Raw genomic sequence first — 24081 nt, 5'->3', positions numbered from 1 at the left:
GCTTCACATGTATGTAATGAGTATGAGGGCCCACAGTGCTTCACATGTAATGAGTATGAGGGCCCACAGTGCTTCACATGTAATGAGTATGAGGGCCCACAGTGCTTCACATGTAATGAGTATGAGGGCCCACAGTGCTTCACATGTAATGAGTATGAGGGCCCACAGTGCTTCACATGTAATGAGTATGAGGGCCCACAGTGCTTCACATGTAATGAGTCTGAGGGCCCACAGTGCTTCACATGTAATGAGTATGAGGGCCCACAGTGCTTCACATGTAATGAGTCTGAGGGCCCACAGTGCTTCACATGTAATGAGTATGAGGGCCCACAGAGCTTCACATGTAATGAGCCTGAGGGCCCACAGAGCTTCACATGTAATGAGTCTGAGGGCCCACAGTGCTTCACATGTAATGAGCCTGAGGGCCCACAGTGCTTCACATGTAATGAGTATGAGGGCCCACAGAGCTTCACATGTAATGAGTATGAGGGCCCACAGAGCTTCACATGTAATGAGCCTGAGGGCCCACAGAGCTTCACATGTAATGAGTCTGAGGGCCCACAGAGCTTCACATGTAATGAGCCTGAGGGCCCACAGTGCTTCACATGTAATGAGTATGAGGGCCCACAGAGCTTCACATGTAATGAGTATGAGGGCCCACAGAGCTTCACATGTAATGAGTCTGAGGGCCCACAGTGCTTCACATGTAATGAGTATGAGGGCCCACAGAGCTTCACATGTAATGAGTATGAGGGCCCACAGTGCTTCACATCTCACAAAGAGATGGACACCAAAGGAAAAGGAGCGACTGGGAGGCAGAAAAAGGGTGCTTAGTGTTTTTTTGTCCACAATGCTAACTGTTCCATGTTGTCCTCAGGCCAGCTGCAGGCCAATGCTAACTGTTCCATGTTGTCCTCAGGCCAGCTGCAGGCCAATGCTAACTATTGTCCCCAGGCTAGCTGCAGGCCAATGCTAACTGTTCTATGTTGTCCTCAGGTCAGCTGCAGGCCAATGCTAACTGTTCTATGTTGTCCTCAGGCCAGCTGCAGGCCAATGCTAACTGTTGTCCCCAGGCTAGCTGCAGGCCAATGCTAACTGTTCTATGTTGTCCTCAGGCCAGCTGCAGGCCAATGCTAACTGTTCTATGTTGTCCTCAGGCTAGCTGCAGGCCAATGCTAACTGTTGTCCTCAGGCTAGCTGCAGGCCAATCCTAACTGTTTCATGTTGTCCCCAGGCTAGCTGCAGGCCAATGCTAACTGTTCTATGTTGTCCCCAGGCTAGCTGCAGGCCAATGCTAACTGTTCTATGTTGTCCCCAGGCTAGCTGCAGGCCAATGCTAACTGTTCTATGTTGTCCCCAGGCTAGCTGCAGGCCAATGCTAACTGTTCTATGTTGTCCTCAGGCCAGCTGCAGGCCAATGCGTACTGTGAGAACCCAGACATGGTGTTGGTGGGCAACAAGGCAGACCTGGCGGACCAGAGAGAGGTGCAGGAGGAGCAGGCTAAGGAACTAGCCGACAAGTACGGGTGAGTAGGAGAGAGCTACCCCCCGTCATCTACATTTACATTTACATTTAAGTCATTTAGCAGACGCTCTTATTCAGAGCGACTTACAAATTGGTGCATTCACCTTATGACATCCAGTGGAACAGTCACTTTACAATAGTGCATCTAAATCTTAAAGGGGGGGGGTGAGAGGGATTACTTATCCTATCCTAGGTATTCCTTAAAGAGGTGGGGTTTCAGGTGTCTCCGGAAGGTGGTGATTGACTCCGCTGTCCTGGCGTCGTGAGGGAGTTTGTTCCACCATTGGGGGGCCAGAGCAGCGAACAGTTTAGACTGGGCTGAGCGGGAGCTGTACTTCCTCAGTGGTACAGTGTCTACAAAGACAGTGAGCTCCAAAAGTAGAGGGACGGCGACACGTGGTTAGTTATTTTGCCTCTGTATTCCAGCACTTTGGATTTGAAATGATACAATAACTATGAGGTTAAAGTGCAGACTGTCAGCTTTAATTTGAGGATATTTTCATCCATATCTGATGAACCGTTTAGTCCTTCCATTTTAGGGGGACAAATTCACTGTATTAAAGTAGTGAAAAGTGTAGTATTTAGTCCCATATTCATAACACTCAATGACTACATCACGCTTGTGAATCTACAAACTTGTTGGATTCATTTGCTCTTTGTTTTGGTTCTGTTACAGATTATTTTGTGCCAAATAGAAATGAATAGTAAATAATGTATTGTATAATTTTTAAGCCACTTTTAATGTAAATTAGAATAGAATATGTCTCTTAACACTTCTACATTACTCTCACCATTACAATTACAGGAGAGGTTAGCATTTTATATCATACCTCCAAGACATGCTAACCTCTCACCATTACAATAACAGTGGAGGTTAGCATTTTATATCATACCTCCAAGACATGCTAACCTCTCACCATTACAATAACAGGGGAGGTTAGCATTTTATATCATACCCCCAAGACATGCTAACCTCTCACCATTACAATAACTGGGGAGATTAGCATTTTATATCATACCCCCAAGACATGCTAACCTCTCACCATTACAATAACAGGGGAGGTTAGCATTTTATATCATACCCCCAAGACATGCTAACCTCTCACCATTACAATAACAGGGGAGGTTAGCATTTTATATCATACCCCCAAGACATGCTAACCTCTCACCATTTCAATAACAGGGGAGGTTAGCATTTTATATCATACCCCCAAGACATGCTAAAGTAGTGCACTATATAGAGAATAGGGTTCCATAGGCCTCTGGTCTAAAGTAGTGCACTATATAGGGATTAGGGTTCCATAGGGCTCTGGTCTAAAGTAGTGCACTATATATAGGGAATAGGGTTCCATAGGGCTCTGGTCTAAAGTAGTGCACTATATAGGGAATAGGGTTCTATAGGGCTCTGGTCTAAAGTAGTGCACTATATAGGGAATAGGGTTCTATAGGGCTCTGGTCTAAAGTAGTGTACTATATATGTAATAGGGCTCTGGTCTAAAGTAGTGTAGTATATAGGGAATAGGGTTCTATAGGGCTCTGGTCTAAAGTAGTGCACTATATAGGGAATAGGGAGGTTGTGGTTCATTAACATAAAATAATACCTGGTGGATCAGTTTGGTTGTTATTACAACAGCCTCTATCGCGTTCAGTCCCTTATACCCTAACGTGCTTGACATGGTCCCTCGATTTAATTTTCAGATATAAGATACGACTAGTAAGACCAGGTAGAATGCTCTGATGTGGGTTCTGTATGTGTCCTGTCTGATGTGGGTGTTGGTGTGGGTCTGTCTGATGTGGTCCTGTCTGATGGGGTCATGTCTGATGTGGGTGTTGGTGTGGTCCTGTCTGATGTGGGTGTTGGTGTGGTCCTGTCTGATGTGGGTTCTGTATGTGTCCTGTCTGATGTGGGTTCTGTATGTGTCCTGTCTGATCTGGGTTCTGTATGTGTCCTGTCTAATGTGGGTGTTGGTGTGGTCCTGTCTGATGTGGGTTCCTGTCTGATGTGGGTGTTGGTGTGGTCCTGTCTGATGTGGGTGTTGGTGTGGTCCTGTCTGATGTGGGTGTTGGTGTGGTCCTGTCTGATGTGGGTGTTGGTGTGGTCCTGTCTGATCTGGGTTCTGTATGTGTCCTGTCTGATGTGGGTTCTGTATGTGTCCTGTCTGATCTGGGTTCTGTATGTGTCCTGTCTAATGTGGGTGTTGGTGTGGTCCTGTCTGATGTGGGTTCTGTATGTGTCCTGTCTGATCTGGGTTCTGTATGTGTCCTGTCTGATCTAGGTTCTGTATGTGTCCTGTCTGATCTGGGTTCTGTATGTGTCCTGTCTAATGTGGGTGTTGGTGTGGTCCTGTCTGATGTGGTCCTGTCTGATGGGGTCATGTCTGATGTGGGTTTTGGTGTGATCTTTTCTGATGTGGGTGTTGATGTGGTCCTGTCTGATGTGGGTGTTGGTATGGTCCTGTCTGATGTGGTCCTGTCTGATGGGGTCATGTCTGATGTGGGTGTTGGTGTGGTCCTGTCTGATGTGGCTGTTGGTGTGGTCCTGTCTGATCTGGGTTCTGTATGTGTCCTGTCTGATGTGGGTTCTGTATGTGTCCTGTCTGATGTGGGTTCTGTATGTGTCCTGTCTGATCTGGGTTCTGTATGTGTCCTCTCTGATGTGGGTTCTGTATGTGTCCTGTCTGATCTGGGTTATGTATGTGTCCTGTCTGATCTGGGTTCTGTATGTGTCCTGTCTGATCTGGGTTCTGTATGTGTCCTGTCTGATGTGGGTTCTGTATGTGTCCTGTCTGATGTGGGTTCTATGTGGGTTCTGTATGTGTCCTGTCTGATGTGGGTTCTGTATGTGTCCTGTCTGATGTGGGTTCTGTATGTGTCCTGTCTGATCTGGGTTCTGTATTTGTCCTGTCTGATATGGTCCTGTCTGATCTGGGTTCTGTATGTGTCCTGTCTGATGTGGGTGTTGGTGTGGTCCTGTCTGATGTGGGTGTTGATGTGGTCCTGTCTGATGTGGGTGTTGATGTGGTCCTGTCTGGTGGGTTCCTGTCTGATGTGGGTGTTGGAGTGGACCTGTCTGATCTGGGTTCTGTATGTGTCCTGTCTGATGTGGGTGTTGGTGTGGTCCTGTCTGACGTGGGTTCTATGTGGATTCTGTATGTGTCCTGTCTGATGTGGGTTCTGTATGTGTCATGTCTGATGTGGGTTCTGTATGTGTCCTGTCTGATCTGGGTTCTGTATGTGTCCTGTCTGATCTGGGTTCTGTATGTGTCCTCTCTGATGTGGGTTCTGTATGTGTCCTGTCTGATCTGGGTTATGTATGTGTCCTGTCTGATCTGGGTTCTGTATGTGTCCTGTCTGATGTGGGTTCTGTATGTGTCCTGTCTGATGTGGGTTCTGTATGTGTCCTGTCTGATCTGGGTTATGTATGTGTCCTGTCTGATGTGGGTTCTGTATGTGTCCTGTCTGATGTGGGTGTTGGTGTGGTCCTGTCTGATGTGGGTTCTATGTGGGTTCTGCATGTGTCCTGTCTGATGTGGGTTCTGTATGTGTCCTCTCTGATGTGGGTGTTGGTGTGGTCCTGTCTGATGTGGGTGTTGGTGTGGTCCTGTCTGATGTGGGTGTTGATGTGGTCCTGTCTGGTGGGTTCCTGTCTGATGTGGGTGTAAACTGTTACAGACCTATATCCATCCTGCCCTGCCCTGCCTCTAGACCCAAACTGTTACAGACCTATATCCATCCTGCCCTGCCCTGCCTCTAGACCCAAACTGTTACAGACCTATATCCATCCTGCCCTGCCTCTAGACCCAAACTGTTACAGACCTATATCCATCCTGCCCTGCCCTGCCTCTAGACCCAAACTGTTACAGACCTATATCCATCCTGCCCTGCCCTGCCTCTAGACCCAAACTGTTACAGATCTATATCCATCCTGCCTTGCCCTGCCTCTAGACCCAAACTGTTACAGATCTATATCCATCCGCCAGGTTCTTGGCGTCTGGGGAGGAGGACACAATGGGGAAAGGGGAAGATGCCCTGCCTCAAGACCCAAACTGTTACAGACCTATATCCATCCTGCCCTGCCCTGCCTCTAGACCCAAACTGTTACAGACCTATATCCATCCTGCCCTGCCTCTAGACCCAAACTGTTACAGACCTATATCCATCCTGCCCTGCCTCTAGACCCCAAATTGTTACAGACCTATATCCATCCTGCCCTGCCTCTAGACCCAAACTGTTACAGACCTATATCCATCCTGCCCTGCCTCTAGACCCCAAATTGTTACAGACCTAAATCTATCCTACCCTGCCTTTCTAAAGTCTTTGAATGCCAAGTTAATAAACAGATCACTGACCATTTAGAATCCCACCATACCTTCTCTGCTGTGCAATCTGGCTTCAGAGCTGGTCATGGGTGCACCTCATCCACGCTCAAGGTCCTAAACGATATCATAACCGCCATCGATAAGAAACAATACTGTGCAGCTGTCTTCATCGACCTGGCCAAGGCTTTCGACTCTGTCAATCACCATATTCTTATCGGCAGACTCGATAGCCTTGGTTCGCAAATGACTGCCTCTCCTGGTTCACCATCTCCTTCTCAGACAGAGTTCAGTGTGTCAAATCGGAGGGCCTGTTGTCCGGACCTCTGGAAGTCTTTATGGGGGTGCCACAGGGTTCAATTCTCGGGCTGACTCTTTTCTCTGTATATATCAACGATTTCGCTCTTGCTGCGGGTGATTCCCTGATCCACCTCTACGCAGACACCATTCTGTATACCTTTAGCCCTTCTTTGGACACTGTGTTAACAAACCTCCAAACGAGCTTCAATGCCATACAACTCTCCTTCCGTGGCCTCCAACTGCTCTTAAACGCTAGTAAAAACCAAATGCATGCTCGCCTCCCTACCACTGAGGAAGTACAGTTCCCGCTCAGCCCAGTCAAAACTGTTCGCTGCTCTGGCCCCCCAATGGTGGAACAAACTCCCTCACGACGCCAGGACAGCGGAGTCAATCACCACCTTCCGGAGACACCTGAAACCCCACCTCTTTAAGGAATACCTAGGATAGGATAAGTAATCCCTCTCACCCCCCCCTTTAAGATTTAGATGCACTATTGTAAAGTGACTGTTCCACTGGATGTCATAAGGTGAATGCACCAATTTGTAAGTCGCTCTGGATAAGAGCGTCTGCTAAATGACTTAAATGTAAATGTAATGTAAATGTCCTGTCTGGTGGATTCCTGTCTGATGTGGGTGTTGATGTGGTCCTGTCTGATGTGGGTGTTGATGTGGTCCTGTCTGATGTGGGTTCCTGTCTGATGTGGGTGTTGGTGTGGTCCTGTCTGATGTGGGTGTTGGTGTGGTCCTGTCTGATGTGGGTGTTGGTGTGGTCCTGTCTGATGTGGGTGTTGGTGTGGTCCTGTCTGATGTGGGTGTTGGTGTGGACCTGTCTGATCTGGTTCTGTATGTGTCCTGTCTGATGTGGGTTCTGTATGTGTCCTGTAGGATGTGGGTTCTGTATGTGTCCTGTCTGATCTGGGTTCTGTATGTGTCCTGTAGGATGTGGGTTCTGTATGTCCTGTCTGATCTGTGTTCTGTATGTGTCCTGTCTGATGTGGGTGTTGGAGTGGACCTGTCTGATCTGGTTCTGTATGTGTCCTGTCTGATGTGGGTTCTGTATGTGTCCTGTCTGATCTGGGTTCTGTATGTGTCCTGTAGGATGTGGGTTCTGTATGTCCTGTCTGATCTGTGTTCTGTATGTGTCCTGTCTGATCTGGGTGTTGGTGTGGTCCTGTCTGATGTGGGTGTTGGAGTGGTCCTGTCTGATCTGGTTCTGTTTGTCCCCTGTAGGATCCCGTACTTTGAGACGTCGGCAGCGACGGGGTCTGAGGTGGACAAGGCAGTCATCACTCTGCTAGACCTGGTCATGAAGAGGATGGAGCAGTGTGTCGACAAGCCCACCGCCGAGCCCGCCAACGGGGAAGGAGCCACCAAGCTGGAGGACGCTGCGCCTGACCAGAAAAAGTGTGCATGTTAGACTTGGCCCCTCCCACGTCCCCTTCTCCCTACTCTGATTGGTGCTCTAGCACCCCCTCTGGTGGCCAGACACAGAAGTGCAGCAGCATTATGACAGCGTGACGTGTGAGGGGGCAGCTCAGTCAGCCACACTGCAATGGCGCTGTAGTGCTGGCCTTGCACGGCCTGTGTGTACTGTGCTGGGCCTGACTACATGTCTCTCCTGTCCTGTCCTGTCCTGTGTTGCGTCTCAAATGTCACTCTGTTCCCTATTACAGAACTCCCTGAGTGGCGCAGCGTTCTGAGGCACTGCATCTCAGCACTAGAGGCGTCATTACAGACGCCCTGGTTCGATTCCCGGACTGTATCACAACCCGCCGTGATCGGGAGGTCCCATAGGGCGGCACACAATTGGCCCAGCGTCGTCCGGGTTAACCCAGCGTCGTCCGGGTTAAGATAAATAAAGGTTAGATAAATATAGTGCATTACTAGTCATACAGTATGAATCGGGTGCCATTTGAGACAAGAGTCTGGCCTACCAAGAGAGTCTGGCCTACCAAGAGAGTCTGGCCTACCAGAGGCCTATGCTTTATAGGACTTTATATCCCAATGTTGTTTACATGTGTTTGTCCAATCTAATCTACTGCCTTGGCTGTTAAGGCCCTATCCATATTACAGTACCAATATTACAGAATATTAATAAAAACATGTGACCAGTTATTTATAAATGATTTATATTTCGTTTTTTTGTGTATTTTAAATATAAGTTCTCATTTTAGTTTTTTAGTTTTTTAAAAATGTATTTTTAGTTTTAGAATAAATTATGGTTCCACACATGAATTTGAATGCCCAAATAACAGTAGACAATAACAGTGTCTAGCTAGACAATAACAGTGTCTAGCTAGACAATAACAGTGTCTAGCTAGACAATAACAGTGTCTAGCTAGACAATAACAGTGTCTAGCTAGACAATAAGAGTGTCTAGCTAAACAATAACAGTGTCTAGCTAAACAATAAGAGTGTCTAGCTAAACAATAACAGTGTCTAGCTAGACAATAACAGTGTCTAGCTAGACAATAACAGTGTCAAGATAAATGTGCATAAAATACAGTAACAACTTTATCATATTGTAATATCAGTCAGGAAAATATTTTGCCAAAGCAGAAAATCTAATCTCTTGATAACTGCTGTTGGCCTGTTTGTCTGTGTGCCAAAATCACCTTCACATTTTCCTGTAGTCCCGGGGCAGGATTGTCTGTCTGTGGTTGTTACCAAGGGCCTTTGACATTCCTAGCTACTAATCTCATGTGACAGACTTTAACAATAAATCTAGCTAGTTAGCTAGTGCACTCGAGATGTAGTTCTGTGTTCCTGTGTTCTCCGTGCCCCATCTACCAGCTTTACAGGAACTAACCACACTCCTCACACCTCATGCTTAGTGTTTACACACACCTCATGCCTAGTGTTTACACACTCCTCATGCCTAGTGTTTACACACTCCTCATGCCTAGTGTTTACACAGTCCTCATGCCTAGTGTTTACACACACCTCATGCCTAGTGTTTACACACTCCTCATGCCTAGTGTTTACACACTCCTCACGCCTAGTGAGTACACAGTCCTCACACCTCATTCCTAGTGTTTACACACTCCTCACTCCTAATGCCTAGTGAGTACACACTCCTCACACCTCATGCCTAGTGAGTACACACACCTCATGCCTAGTGATTACACACACCTCATGCCTAGTGTTTACACACTCCTCATGCCTAGTGAGTACACACTCCTCATGCCTAGTGAGTACACACTCCTAATGCCTAGTGAGTACACACTCCTAATGCCTAGTGATTACACACACCTCATGCCTAGTGATTACACACACCTCATGCCTAGTGTTTACACACACCTCATGCCTAGTGTTTACACACTCCTCATGCCTAGTGAGTACACACTCCTCATGCCTAGTGATTACACACTCCTCACACCTCATGCCTAGTGATTACACACTCCTCATGCCTAGTGATTACACACTCCTCATGCCTAGTGATTACACACTCCTAATGCCTAGTGATTCATCCACCTCTGGCATGCTCGCCTCCCTATCACTGAGGAAGTACAGTTCCCGCTTAGCCCAGTCAAAACTGTTCGCTGCTCTGGCCCCCCAATGGTGGAACAAACTCCCTCACGACGCCAGGACAGCGGAGTCAATCACCACCTTCCGGAGACACCTGAAACCCCACCTCTTTAAGGAATACCTAGGATAGGATAAGTAATCCTTCTCACCCCCCTTTAAGATTTAGATGCACTATTGTAAAGTGACTGTTCCACTGGATGTCATAAGGTGAATGCACCAATTTGTAAGTCGCTCTGGATAAGAGCGTCTGCTAAATGACTTAAATGTAAAATGTAAATGATTACACACTCCTAATGCCTAGTGAGTACACACTCCTAATGCCTAGTGAGTACACACTCCTAATGCCTAGTGAGTACACACTCCTAATGCCTAGTGATTACACACTCCTCATGCCTAGTGATTACACACTCCTCACACCTCATGCCTAGTGTTTACACACACCTCATGCCCAGTGTTTACACACACCTCATGCCCAGTGTTTACACACACCTCATGCCTAGTGTTTACACACTCCTTTTCTAATCCAACTTTTCTATTACAAAATAATAACATGATATATATATATATATATATATAGTGACCAGGACAGATGGGCAGTCAGTGTTAACTATTATTGTGTTTAAGACAAGACGAAGTCCACAGTGTAGTGACTGTTCTGTATAGAGCTGATTTAATAAACCCAATAGAACAGGTTTGGTTTGAAAACATGAAGTCATGTGGTGTCGTCTACATGTGGTTCTATAACTAGGTGAGAAAATGTTTTTCCTTACTTTGTCTGAGATTTGAGATTGATCAGGTTAACAGTGGATATTTCGTATCAGACATAGCTACGGCCCCCAAAATATTGACACCCTTGCACTTTTTCCTTAAATAATTATCTATTTCTTGTAAAATTGTTTAAATCGAGAGAAGAAAAAAAAATAAAACGTTTTTTTTGGGGGGGGGTCTCAACACATTGTTATTCTAATGTCAACTTTGTAGAACCAATTTTATTTTGACTTTTCACAATTATTTTACTATTGATTATTTCTAATTCTTCAGCAGCGACTGTTCTAATTCTTCAGCAGCGACTGTTCTAATTCTTCATCAGCAGCTACTGTTCTAATTCTTCATCAGCGACTGTTCTAATTCTTCAGCAGCGACTGTTCTAATTCTTCAGCAGCGACTGTTCTAATTCTTCAGCAGCGACTGTTCTAATTCTTCAGCAGCGACTGTTCTAATTCTTCAGCAGCGACTGTTCTAATTCTTCATCAGCGACTGTTCTAATTCTTCAGCAGCGACTGTTCTAATTCTTCATCAGCGACTGTTCTAATTCTTCAGCAGCGACTGTTCTAATTCTTCAGCAGCGACTGTTCTAATTCTTCAGCAGCGACTGTTCTAATTGTTCTAATCTTCAGCAGCGACTGTTCTAATTCTTCATCAGTGACTGTTCTAATTCTTCATCAGCGACTGTTCTAATTCTTCAGCAGCGACTGTTCTAATTCTTCAGCAGCGACTGTTCTAATTCTTCAGCAGCGACTGTTCTAATTCTTCAGCAGCGACTGTTCTAATTCTTCAGCAGCGACTGTTCTAAATCTTCAGCAGCGTTCTAAATGTTCTAATTCTTCAGCAGCGACTGTTCTAATTCTTCAGCAGCGACTGTTCTAATTCTTCAGCAGCGACTGTTCTAATTCTTCAGCAGCGACTGTTCTAATTCTTCAGCAGCGACTGTTCTAATTCTTCAGCAGCGACTGTTCTAAATCTTCAGCAGCGACTGTTCTAATTCTTCAGCAGCGACTGTTCTAATTCTTCAGCAGCGACTGTTCTAATTCTTCAGCAGCGACTGTTCTAATTCTTCAGCAGCAACTGTTCTAATTCTTCAGCAGCGACTGTTCTAATTCTTCAGCAGCGACTGTTCTAATTCTTCAGCAGCAACTGTTCTAATTCTTCAGCAGCAACTGTTCTAATTCTTCAGCAGCAACTGTTCTAATTCTTCAGCAGCAACTGTTCTAATTCTTCAGCAGCAACTGTTCTAATTCTTCAGCAGCAACTGTTCTAATTCTTTAATGTTTTGAGGGCTGCCCTCCATCAGCTGCTGTTTTTTAATTATTATATATAATGTATTATTAATTATTTATTATATAATTTATATATTATATATAATACATTATCATTTATTATATATTTATTAATTATAATATATTATTGTATTTGTTATCTCGCCATACGCTATGAATGCGATTCAGATCTGGACTCTTTGCTGGCCACTCCAGAACAGTCCAGCGTTTCTTCTTGAAACATGTTATGATTTTGGTCTGAACAGAGTGGACGAAAACATTTTTACCCGTGTTTGTGTCCAATTTGTAAGTGGCTCTGGATAAGAGCGTCTGCTAAATGACTTAAATGATGTAAACGTGAAACATTCCAGGGTCCTTTTTACAAACAACCTTTTTACAAACAACCTTTTTACAAACAACCTTTTTACAAACAACCTTTTCTTTGAATGCTTCATTTGATCGTTGGTAAACATAGACAGACCAAACTGCTGAAGGAGACACAATGACGTCTGATTTAACTTCTCAAAAACCCACCTAAACAACCCTGTTCTGGGGTGTTCTGGAGAAATGAAACAAAATTAGAGCTCTTTGACAATACAGATCATGTCTGTGTTTAACTGATCACCAAATGAAACAGTCAATGAAAAGAACATCCTCCCTACAAGCAAAGCTGGTGGAGGTTTCATAATGCTGTGGGGTTGTTTTGATGCTTCCGGTACCGGGGGCCTTGAACGTGTGCAAGGGATAAAATCAGCAGGTTATCAGGTGTTTTGAAGTCCGATGTTTAAACCAGCGTCTCCGTTGAAGGTTACGGGTCTTTCCCGTAGAAATGTGCATTAATCAATCAATTAACTGTATTTATAAAGCCCTTCGTACATCAGCTGATATCTCAAAGTGCTGTACAGAAACCCAGCCTAAAACCCCAAACAGCAAGCAATGCAGGTGTAGAAGCACGGTGGCTAGGAAAAACTCCTAGAAAGGCAGGAACCTAGGAAGAAACCTAGAGAGGAACCAGGCTCTGGAGGGTGGCCAGTCCACTTCTGGCTGTGCTGGGTAGAGAGGAACCAGGCTCTGAGGGGTGGCCAGTCCTCTTCTGGCTGTGCCGGGTAGAGAGGAACCAGGCTCTGAGGGGTGGCCAGTCCTCTTCTGGCTGTGCCGGGTAGAGAGGAACCAGGCTCTGAGGGGTGGCCAGTCCTCTTCTGGCTGTGCTGGGTAGAGAGGAACCAGGCTCTGAGGGGTGGCCAGTCCACTTCTGGCTGTGCTGGGTAGAGAGGAACCAGGCTCTGAGGGGTGGCCAGTCCACTTCTGGCTGTGCTGGGTAGAGAGGAACCAGGCTCTGAGGGGTGGCCAGTCCACTTCTGGCTGTGCTGGGTAGAGAGGAACCAGGCTCTGAGGGGGGGCCAGTCCACTTCTGGCTGTGCTGGGTAGAGAGGAACCAGGCTCTGAGGGGTGGCCAATCCTCTTCTGGCTGTGCTGGGTAGAGAGGAACCAGGCTCTGGGGGGTGGCCAGTCCACTTCTGGCTGTGCTGGGTAGAGAGGAACCAGGCTCTGAGGGGTGGCCAGTCCACTTCTGGCTGTGCTGGGTAGAGAGGAACCAGGCTCTGAGGGGTGGCCAGTCCACTTCTGGCTGTGCTGGGTAGAGAGGAACCAGGCTCTGAGGGGGGGCCAGTCCACTTCTGGCTGTGCTGGGTAGAGAGGAACCAGGCTCTGAGGGGTGGCCAGTCCTCTTCTGGCTGTGCTGGGTAGAGAGGAACCAGGCTCTGAGGGGTGGCCAGTCCACTTCTGGCTGTACTGGGTAGAGATTATAAGAGTACATGGCCATTTAAGGCCAGATTGTTCTTCAAGATGTTAAAATGTTCATAGACGACCAGCAGGTTCAAATACTAATCACAGTGGTTGTAGAGGTCAGGTCAGTAACTCAGGAGCAAATGTTAGTTGGTTTTTCACGAGCCGAGCATTCAGAGGTCGAGACAGCAGGTGCGGTAGAGAGAGAGAGTCGAAAACAGCAGGTCCGGGACAAGGTAGCACGTCCGGTGAACAGGTCAGGGTTCCATAGCCGCAGGCAGAACAGTTGAAACTGGAGCAGCAGCACGACCAGGTGGACTGGGGACAGCCAGGAGTTGTCAAGCCAGGTAGTCCTGAGGCATGGTCCTTTGGCTCTGTTCCCCCGGGAGGGGAAGGAGAGAGAGAGAGAGAACGAATTAGAGGGAGCATACTTAAATTCACACAGGACACCGGATAAGACAGGAGAATTACACCAGATATAACAGACTGACCCTAGCCCCCTGGCACATAGACTATAGCAGCATAGATACTGGAGACTGAGACGGGTGGATCGGGGGACACTGGGGCTGATGTTAATAGCGAGTGTAGCGAAATGCTTCTAGTTCCGACAGTGCAGTAATATGTAATATAATAAGTAATATCCCCAATAACTACATAAAACACACAAATCTAAAGGGGTGAATGAGCATATGTACATATAAGTATATGGATGAGTGATGGCCGAGCAGCAGGCAAGGTGCAGTAGATGGTATAAAATACAGTATATAAATGTGATATGAGTAATGTAAGATATTGTAAACATTATTAAAGTGACATTATTTAGAGTGGCATAAAAATTATAAAGTGACTAGTGATTCATTTATTAAAGTGGCCAGTGATTGGGTCTCAATGTAGGCAGCAGCCTCTCTGAGTTAGTGATGGCTGTTTAGCAGTCTGATGGCTGCTAAACAGGAGGCCTGCGTCTTGTGACCGTAGCGTACGTGTAGATATGTAGGACAGGACCAAATCAGAGAGATAGGTAGGAGCAAGCTCATGTAATGCTTTGAAGGTTAGCAGTAAAACCTTGAAATCAGCCCTAGCCTTAACAGGAAGCCAGTGTAGGGAGGCTAGCACTGGAGTAATATGATCACATTTTTTGGTTCTAGTCAAGATTCTAAACTGAAGTTTATTTAGTGCTTTATCCGGGTAGCCGGAGAGTAGAGCATTGCAGTAGTCTAACCTAGAAGTAACAAAAGCATGGATTCATTATTATTATTATTATTATATTATTATTATTTATTATTATTATTATATATTATTTTTCTGCATCCTTTTTTGACAAAAAGTTTCAGATTTTTGCAATGTTACGAAGATGGGAAAAAAGCTGTTCTTGAAATATTCTTGATATGTTCTTCAAAGGAGAGATCAGGGTCCAGAATAACGCAGTTTTATTTGAGACGACTGTACAACCATCAAGATTAATTGTCAGATTCAGCAGAAGATCTCTTTGTTTCTTGGTACCTAGAACTAGCATCTCTGTTTTGTCCGAACTTGAAAGTAAACCAATTTGCCACCATCCATTTTCTTATGTCTGAAACACAGGCTTCCAGGGTAGGCACGTTTGTTTCATCGAAATGCACAGCTGTGTGTCATCCGCATAGCAGTGAAAGTGGAGTTTGTGTTTCCGAATGACATCACTAAGAGGTCAACTATATAGTGAAAACAATAGTGGCCCTACAACGGAACCTTGAGGAACGCCGAAACATACAATTGATTTGTCAGAGGACAAACCATCCACAGAGACTAACTGATATATTTCTGACAGATAAGGTCTAAACCAGGCCAGAACTTTTCCTTGTTACCAATTAGGGTTTCTAATCTTTACAAAAGAATGTGGTGATCGATAGTGCCAAAAGCAGCACTAAGGTCTAGGAGCACGAGGACAGGTGCAGAGCCTTGGTCTAACCCCATTAAAAGGTCATTTACCACCTGCAGTCTCAGTGCTATGATGGGGTCTAAAACCAAACTGAAGCATTTCATATACATTATTTTGTCTTCAGGAAGGCAGTGAGTTTCTGCGCAACAGCTTTTTCTAAATCATTTTAATAATTTTAGCGAAATGGGAGATTCGATATAGGCCGATAGGTTTGGCTTTTTCAAGAGAGGCTTTATTACTGCCACTTTTAGTGAGTTTGGTACACATCCTACTTCCTGTGCTTGGCCCCATTTATTATGTTCAACATAGGAGGGCCAAGCACAGGAAGTAGCTCTTTCAGTAGTTGAATTGGAAGCTCATGGATAGCTACAACAAGCATTTGTTGGCAGTTATCTTTGCCAAAGACTGCAACCAACTACTAGCTCCGGGGTGCCAATAATATAAATTTACCAAAATAAAATTGGTTCTGTAGAAAAATCCAAAAGCAAGGTGAGGTGACCAAAAGTTATATTTAAATGTAAACTTATTTTAGAAGAAATAGGGACATTTTGTTATGCAGGTGAGTGAGGACCCAAAAGCGATATAACGGAAATAGAGTCTTTTAATGTCCAAACAGGGAAAACATAAATCCTCAATCATTACAGGGGAAGTCCAAACAGGGAAAACACAAATCCTCTAGTTTAACAGGAGAGTCCCCCTTCTAGTTGTTGAGTTACAGGGCTAGCGGCAACAGACTGCAGGTCCCTTCGGGTAGGCGCGGGCCGTAGAGGATAGAGACACCTGCTCACACGTAGTATCTGATGACGAGGCAGAATACAACTGGATGGAACAAAAGCAAAGCAAACAGCAAACAAGAATCCGACAAGGACAGAAGCAGAAACAGAGAGAGAAATAGAGACTTAATCAGAGGGCAAAATAGGGGACAGGTGTGAAAGAGTAAACGAGGTCGTTAGGAGAATGAGGAACAGCTGGGAGCAGGAACGGAACGATAGAGAGAGAGAGGATTAGAGAGAGAGAAAGAAACCTAATAAGACCAGCAGGGGGAAACGAAGAGAAGAGAAAGCACAGGGACAAGACATGACAATACAATACATGACAGTACCCCCCCACTCACCGAGCGCCTCCTGGCGCACTCGAGGAGGAAACCTGGCGGCAACGGAGGAAATCATCGATCAGCGAACAGTCCAGCACGTCCCGAGATGGAACCCAACTCCTCTCCTCAGGACCGTAACGGGAAACGACGAAGAGGGAATCTAGTGCAATTACTATTATAAAAATGAGACACGGGTAGAGAACTGTAAGAGTTTGAGCAATCAGGACCAAACAGGCCAGGAGAGTAACAACTAGGGACAGACTGAGACACAGCAAGGCTAAGACCAGGAACAGGAGAGAGGCGGTGGCTGTGGACAGACTGAGACACAGCAAGTGCAGGAGCAGGACCAGGAGAGATGCGGTGGCTGGGGACAGACTGAGACACAGCAAGGGCAGGAAAGATGCGGTGGCAGGGGACAGACTGAGACACAGCAAGGGCAGGAGCAGGACCAGGAGAGATGCGGTGTCTGGGGACAGACTTAGACACAGCAAGGCCAGGAGCAGAAGCAGGAAGAGAGTTACCGAACTTAGTCTGCGCGCAGTCCGAACAAGCAGCCACGAAACGACGCGTATCACGCTCCTGAGTGGGCCACCAAAAACGCTGGCGAAAAGAAGCAAGCGTACCCCGAACGCCGAGGTGGCCGGCTGACTTGGCAGAGTGAGCCCACTGAAGAACGGCCAGAAGAGTAGGAACGGGAACGAAAAGAAGGTTCCTAGGACAAGCGCGCGGAGAAGGAGTGTGAGTGAGTGCTTGCTTAACCTGCCTCTCAATTCCCCAGACAGTTAACCCGACAACACGCCCCTCAGGGAATCTCCCCTCGGGGTCGGTGGAGGCTACTGAAGAACTGAAGAGACGGGATAAAGCATCAGGCTTGGTGTTCCTTGAGCCCGGACGATAAGAAATAACGAACTCGAAATGAGCGAAATACAGCGCCCAACGAGCCTGACGCGCATTAAGTCGTTTGGCAGAACGGATGTACTCAAGGTTCTTATGGTCAGTCCAAACGACAAAAGGAACGGTCTCCCCCTCCAACCACTGTCCCCATTCGCCTAGGGCTAAGCGGATGGCGAGCAGTTCGCGGTTAGCCACATCATAGTTACGTTCCGATGGCGACAGGCGATGAGAAAAATACGCGCAAGGGTGGACCTTAATCGTCAGAATGGGAGCGCTGGGACAGAATGGCTCCCACGCCCACCTCTGACGCGTCTACCTCGACAATGAACTGTTTAGTGACGTCAGGTGTAACAAGGATAGGAGCGGATGTAAAACGCTTCTTGAGGAGATCAAAAGCTCCCTGGGCGGAAAAGGACCACTTAAAGCACGTCTTGACAGAAGTAAGGGCTGTGAGAGGAGCTGCCACTCGACCAAAATTACGAATGAAACGCCGATAGAAATTCGCGAAACCGAGAAAGCGCTGCAGTTCGACACTTAGGGACGGGCCAATCGCTGACAGCATGGACCCTAGCGGGATCCATCTGAATGCCTTCAGCGGAAATAACAGAACCGAGAAAAGTGACGGAGGAGACATGAAAAGCGCACTTCTCAGCCTTCACATAAAGACAATTCTCTAAAAGGCGCTGGAGGACACGTCGAACGTGCTGAACATGAATCTGGAGTGACGGTGAAAAAATCAGGATCTCGTCAAGATAAACAAAAACAAAGATGTTCAGCATGTCACTCAGTACATCATTCACTAATGCCTGAAAGACAGCTGGAGCATTAGCGAGACCGAACGGCAGAACCCGGTATTCAAAATGCCCTAACGGAGTGTTAAACGCCATTTTCCACTCGTCCCCCTCCCTGATGCGCACGAGATGGTAAGCGTTACGAAGGTCCAACTTAGTAAAGAACCTGGCTCCCTGCAGAATCTCGAAATCTGAAGACATAAGGGGAAGCGGATAACGATTCTTAACCGTTATGTCATTCAGCCCTCGATAATCCACGCAGGGGCGCAGGATCCCGTCCTCTTCCTTAACAAAAAAGAACCCCGCTTCGGCGGGAGAGGAGGAAGGGACCACGGTACCGGTGTCGAGAGCTACAGACAAATAATCTTCGAGAGCCTTACGTTCGGTAGCCGACAGAGAGTCTAGTCTACCCCGTGGGGGAGTAGTACCCGGAAGGAGATCAATACAACAATCATACGACCGGTGAGGAGGAAGGGAGGTGGCCCTGGACCGACTGAAGACCGTGCGCAGATCATGATATTCCTCCGGCACCCCTGTCAAATCACCAGGCTCCTCCTGTGAAGAGGGGGCAGAAGAAACAGGAGGAATAGCAGACACTAAACACTTAACATGACAAGAGACGTTCCAGGAGAGGATAGAATTACTAGACCAATTAATAGAAGGATTATGACACACTAGCCAGGGATGGCCCAAAACAACAGGTGTAAAAGGTGAACAAAAAATCAAAAAGAAATGGTTTCACTATGATTACCAGAGACAGTGAGGGTTAAAGGTAGCGTTTCACGCTGAATCCTGGGGAGAGGACTACCATCCAAGGCGAACATAGCCGTGGGCTCCCTAACTGCCTGAGAGGAATGTCATGTTCCCGAGCCCAGGCTTCGTCCATAAAACAGCCCTCCGCCCCAGAGTCTATTAATGCACTGCAGGAAGCTGCCGAACCGGTCCAGCGTAGATGGACCGACAAGGTAGTACAGGAACTTGACGGAGAGACCAGAGTAGTAGCGCTCGCCAGTAGCCCTCCGCTTACTGATGAGCTCTGGCCTTTACTGGACATGAAATGACAAAATGACCAGCGGAACCGCAATAGAGACAGAGGCGGTTGGTGATTCTCCGTTCCCTCTCCTTAGTCGAGATGCGAATACCCCCCAGCTGCATGGGCTCAACACCTGAGCCAGTGGGGGGAGATGGTAGAGATGCGGAGAGGGGAGACACTGTTAACGCGAGCTCTCTTCCATGAGCTCGGTGACGAAGATCTACCCGTCGTTCTATGCGAATGGCGAGTTCAATCAAAGAATCCACGCTGGAAGGAACCTCCCGGGAGAGAATCTCATCCTTAACCTCAGCGTGGAGACCCTCCAGAAAACGAGCGAGCAACGCCGGCTCGTTCCAGTCACTGGAGGCAGCAAGAGTGCGAACGATAGAGAGAGAGAGGAATAGAGAGAGAGAAAGAAACCTAATAAGACCAGCAGGGGGAAACGAAGAGAAGAGAAAGCACAGGGACAAGACATGACAATACAATACATGACACATTTTGTAAGAAAAGTGCAAGGGTGCTTTAATCAGATTCCATCATGGATAATTGTTTTATCCATCTGAATAAAGGGGATATCATAGGCCACTCCCTCATTTTCTCTCATGGATCACATTGCTATTCACTATTCCACATGCGCCGAATACAACAGCTGTAGGTAGACCTTACAGTGAAATGCTGAATACAACAGGTGTAGTAGACCTCACAGTGAAATGCTGAATACAACAGGTGTAGTAGACCTTACAGTGAAATGCTGAATACAACAGCTGTAGGTAGACCTTACAGTGAAATGCTAAATACAACAGGTGTAGTAGACCTTACAGTGAAATGCTGAATACAACAGGTGTAGTAGACCTTACAGTGAAATGCCGAATACAACAGGTGTAGTAGACCTCACAGTGTAATGCTGAATACAACAGGTGTAGTAGACCTCACAGTGAAATGCTGAATACAACAGGTGTAGTAGACCTTACAGTGAAATGCTAAATACAACAGCTGTAGGTAGACCTTACAGTGAAATGCTTACTTTTACAAGCCCTTAACCAACAATGCAGGATTAAGAAAAAAAAGTGTTAATTAAGAAAGTATTTACTAAAAGAAACTGAAGTAAAAAATATTAAAATCAAATAAAAAACAGAGAGTAGCGTCAGTGTAAACATGGGGGTTGGGGTTGATCTCTGTTACGTAGTCCTTATTTCAACCTCCGCAGGTTGATCTCTGTTACGTAGTCCTTATGTCAATCTCCACAGGTTGATCTCTGTTACGTAGTCCTTATGTCAACCTCCGCAGGTTGATCTCTGTTACGTAGTCCTTATGTCAACCTCCGCAGGTTGATCTCTGTTACGTAGTCCTTATTTCAACCTCCGCAGGTTGATCTCTGTTACGTAGTCCTTATGTCAACCTCCACAGGTTGATCTCTGTTATGTAGTCCTTATGTCAACCTCCGCAGGTTGATCTCTGTTACGTAGTCCTATGACAACCTCCACAGGTTGATCTCTGTTATGTAGTCCTTATGTCAACCTCCGCAGGTTGATCTCTGTTACGTAGTCCTTATGTCAACCTCCGCTGGTTGATCTCTGTTACGTAGTCCTTATGTCAACCTCCGCAGGTTGATCTCTGTTACGTAGTCCTTATGTCAACCTCCACAGGTTGATCTCTGTTACGTAGTCCTTATGTCAACCTCCGCAGGTTGATCTCTGTTACGTAGTCCTTATTTCAACCTCCGCAGGTTGATCTCTGTTACGTAGTCCTTATGTCAACCTCCGCAGGTTGATCTCTGTTACGTAGTCCTTATGTCAACCTCCACAGGTTGATCTCTGTTACGTAGTCCTTATTTCAACCTCCACAGGTTGATCTCTGTTACGTAGTCCTTATGTCAACCTCCACAGGTTGACTCTGAGTCCTTATGTTAGGTTGATCTCTAGTCCTTATGTCAACCTCCGCAGGTTGATCTCTGTTACGTAGTCCTTATGTCAACCTCCGCAGGTTGATCTCTGTTACGTAGTCCTTATGTCAACCTCCACAGGTTGATCTCTGTTACGTAGTCCTTATGTCAACCTCCACAGGTTGATCTCTGTTACGTAGTCCTTATGTCAACCTCCTCAGGTTGATCTCTGTTACGTAGTCCTTATGTCAACCTCCACAGGTTGATCTCTGTTACGTAGTCCTTATGTCAACCTCCATAGGTTGATCTCTGTTACGTAGTCCTTATGTCAACCTCCATAGGTTGATCTCTGTTACGTAGTCCTTATGTCAACCTCCACAGATTGATCTCTGTTACGTAGTCCTTATGTCAACCTCCGCAGGTTGTTCTCTGTTACGTAGTCCTTATGTCAACCTCCACAGGTTGATCTCTGTTACGTAGTCCTTATGTCAACCTCCGCAGGTTGATCTCTGTTACGTAGTCCTTATGTCAACCTCCGCAGGTTGATCTCTGTTACGTAGTCCTTATGTCAACCTCCGCAGGTTGATCTCTGTTAAGAAGTGGTTAGGTGTTTAGTGTTACTAGATAGCTATACATTATATTCCTGATGAGACTTTCTCTCAGTTCATGATCACTCCCAGCATTTACTGTACTGTACAACAGCAAGCAGTATGTGTTGAATGTCTCCTTACCTAATCACTATGGTGTAAATCAGGCCACCTCTGAAAGGAAGACACTATGGTGTAAATCAGGCCACCTCTGAAAGGAAGACACTATGGTGTAAATCAGGCCACCTCTGAAAGGAAGACACTATGGTGTAAATCAGGCCACCTCTGAAAGGAAGACACTATGGTGTAAATCAGGCCACCTCTGAAAGGAAGACACTATGGTGTAAATCAGGCCACCTCTGAAAGGAAGACACTATGGTGTCTGAAATCAGGCCACCTCTGAAAGGAAGACACTATGGTGTAAATCAGGCCACCTCTGAAAGGAAGACACTATGGTGTAAATCAGGCCACCTCTGAAAGGAAGACACTATGGTGTAAATCAGGCCACCTCTGAAAGGAAGACACTATGGTGTAAATCAGGCCACCTCTGAAAGGAAGACACTATGGTGTAAATCAGGCCACCTCTGAAAGGAAGACACTATGGTGTAAATCAGGCCACCTCTGAAAGGAAGACACTATGGTGTAAATCAGGCCACCTCTGAAAGGAAGACACTATGGTGTAAATCAGGCCACCTCTGAAAGGAAGACACTATGGTGTAAATCAGGCCACCTCTGAAAGGAAGACACTATGGTGTAAATCAGGCCACCTCTGAAAGGAAGACACTATGGTGTAAATCAGGCCACCTCTGAAAGGAAGACACTATGGTGTAAATCAGGCCACCTCTGAAAGGAAGACACTATGGTGTAAATCAGGCCACCTCTGAAAGGAAGACACTATGGTGTAAATCAGGCCACCTCTGAAAGGAAGACACTATGACACTATGGTGTAAATCAGGCCACCTCTGAAAGGAAGACACTATGGTGTAAATCAGGCCACCTCTGAAAGGAAGACACTATGGTGTAAATCAGGCCACCTCTGAAAGGAAGACACTATGGTGTAAATCAGGCCACCTCTGAAAGGAAGACACTATGGTGTAAATCAGGCCACCTCTGAAAGGAAGACACTATGGTGTAAATCAGGCCACCTCTGAAAGGAAGACACTATGGTGTAAATCAGGCCACCTCTGAAAGGAAGACACTATGGTGTAAATCAGGCCACCTCTGAAAGGAAGACACTATGGTGTAAATCAGGCCACCTCTGAAAGGAAGACACTATGGTGTAAATCAGGCCACCTCTGAAAGGAAGACACTATGGTGTAAATCAGGCCACCTCTGAAAGGAAGACACTATGGTGTAAATCAGGCCACCTCTGAAAGGAAGACACTATGGTGTAAATCAGGCCACCTCTGAAAGGAAGACACTATGGTGTAAATCAGGCCACCTCTGAAAGGAAGACACTATGGTGTAAATCAGGCCACCTCTGAAAGGAAGACACTATGGTGTAAATCAGGCCACCTCTGAAAGGAAGACACTATGGTGTAAATCAGGCCACCTCTGAAAGGAAGACACTATGGTGTAAATCAGGCCACCTCTGAAAGGAAGACACTATGGTGTAAATCAGGCCACCTCTGAAAGGAAGACACTATGGTGTAAATCAGGCCACCTCTGAAAGGAAGACACTATGGTGTAAATCAGGCCACCTCTGAAAGGAAGACACTATGGTGTAAATCAGGCCACCTCTGAAAGGAAGACACTATGGTGTAAATCATCAGGAAGACCACCTCAGGCCACCTCTGAAAGGAAGACACTATGGTGTAAATCAGGCCACCTCTGAAAGGAAGACACTATGGTGTAAATCAGGCCACCTCTGAAAGGAAGACACTATGGTGTAAATCAGGCCACCTCTGAAAGGAGGAAGACATCATGGTGTAAATCAGGCCACCTCTGAAAGGAAGATATATCTAAAGGAAGACACTATGGTGTAAATCAGGCCACCTCTGAAAGGAAGACACTATGGTGTAAATCAGGCCACCTCTGAAAGGAAGACACTATGGTGTAAATCAGGCCACCTCTGAAAGGAAGACACTATGGTGTAAATCAGGCCACCTCTGAAAGGAAGACACTATGGTGTAAATCAGGCCACCTCTGAAAGGAAGACACTATGGTGTAAATCAGGCCACCTCTGAAAGGAAGACACTATGGTGTAAATCAGGCCACCTCTGAAAGGAAGACACTATGGTGTAAATCAGGCCACCTCTGAAAGGAAGACACTATGGTGTAAATCAGGCCACCTCTGAAAGGAAGACACTATGGTGTAAATCAGGCCACCTCTGAAAGGAAGACACTATGGTGTAAATCAGGCCACCTCTGAAAGGAAGACACTATGGTGTAAATCAG

The 24081-nt window shown here is 46.3% G+C and overlaps 1 protein-coding gene across 4 annotated transcripts in view; it reads left to right on the top strand.

Moving 5' to 3' along the window:
* Nucleotides 1-8257, top strand: part of LOC123999440 (ras-related protein Rab-27B-like) — a 109288-nt gene extending 101031 nt beyond the window's left edge. For 3 of the 4 annotated variants that reach the window (XM_046305252.1, XM_046305251.1, XM_046305253.1), the window contains 2 exons: nt 1403-1526; nt 7371-8257. In XM_046305252.1, coding sequence (XP_046161208.1) covers nt 1403-1526; nt 7371-7557 — 311 coding nt within the window. In that variant the 3' untranslated portion in view covers nt 7558-8257. Of the gene's footprint in view, nt 1-877; nt 1349-1402; nt 1527-7370 lie in introns of those variants that run through there. The other variant, XM_046305254.1, reaches the window with a different exon arrangement.
* Nucleotides 8258-24081: the final 15824 nt, after the last annotated feature.

Source organism: Oncorhynchus gorbuscha, linkage group LG16 (assembly GCF_021184085.1).
Source record: "Oncorhynchus gorbuscha isolate QuinsamMale2020 ecotype Even-year linkage group LG16, OgorEven_v1.0, whole genome shotgun sequence".
Lineage (NCBI taxonomy): Eukaryota > Metazoa > Chordata > Actinopteri > Salmoniformes > Salmonidae > Oncorhynchus > Oncorhynchus gorbuscha.
This window is presented reverse-complemented; position numbering and strand designations above follow the sequence as displayed.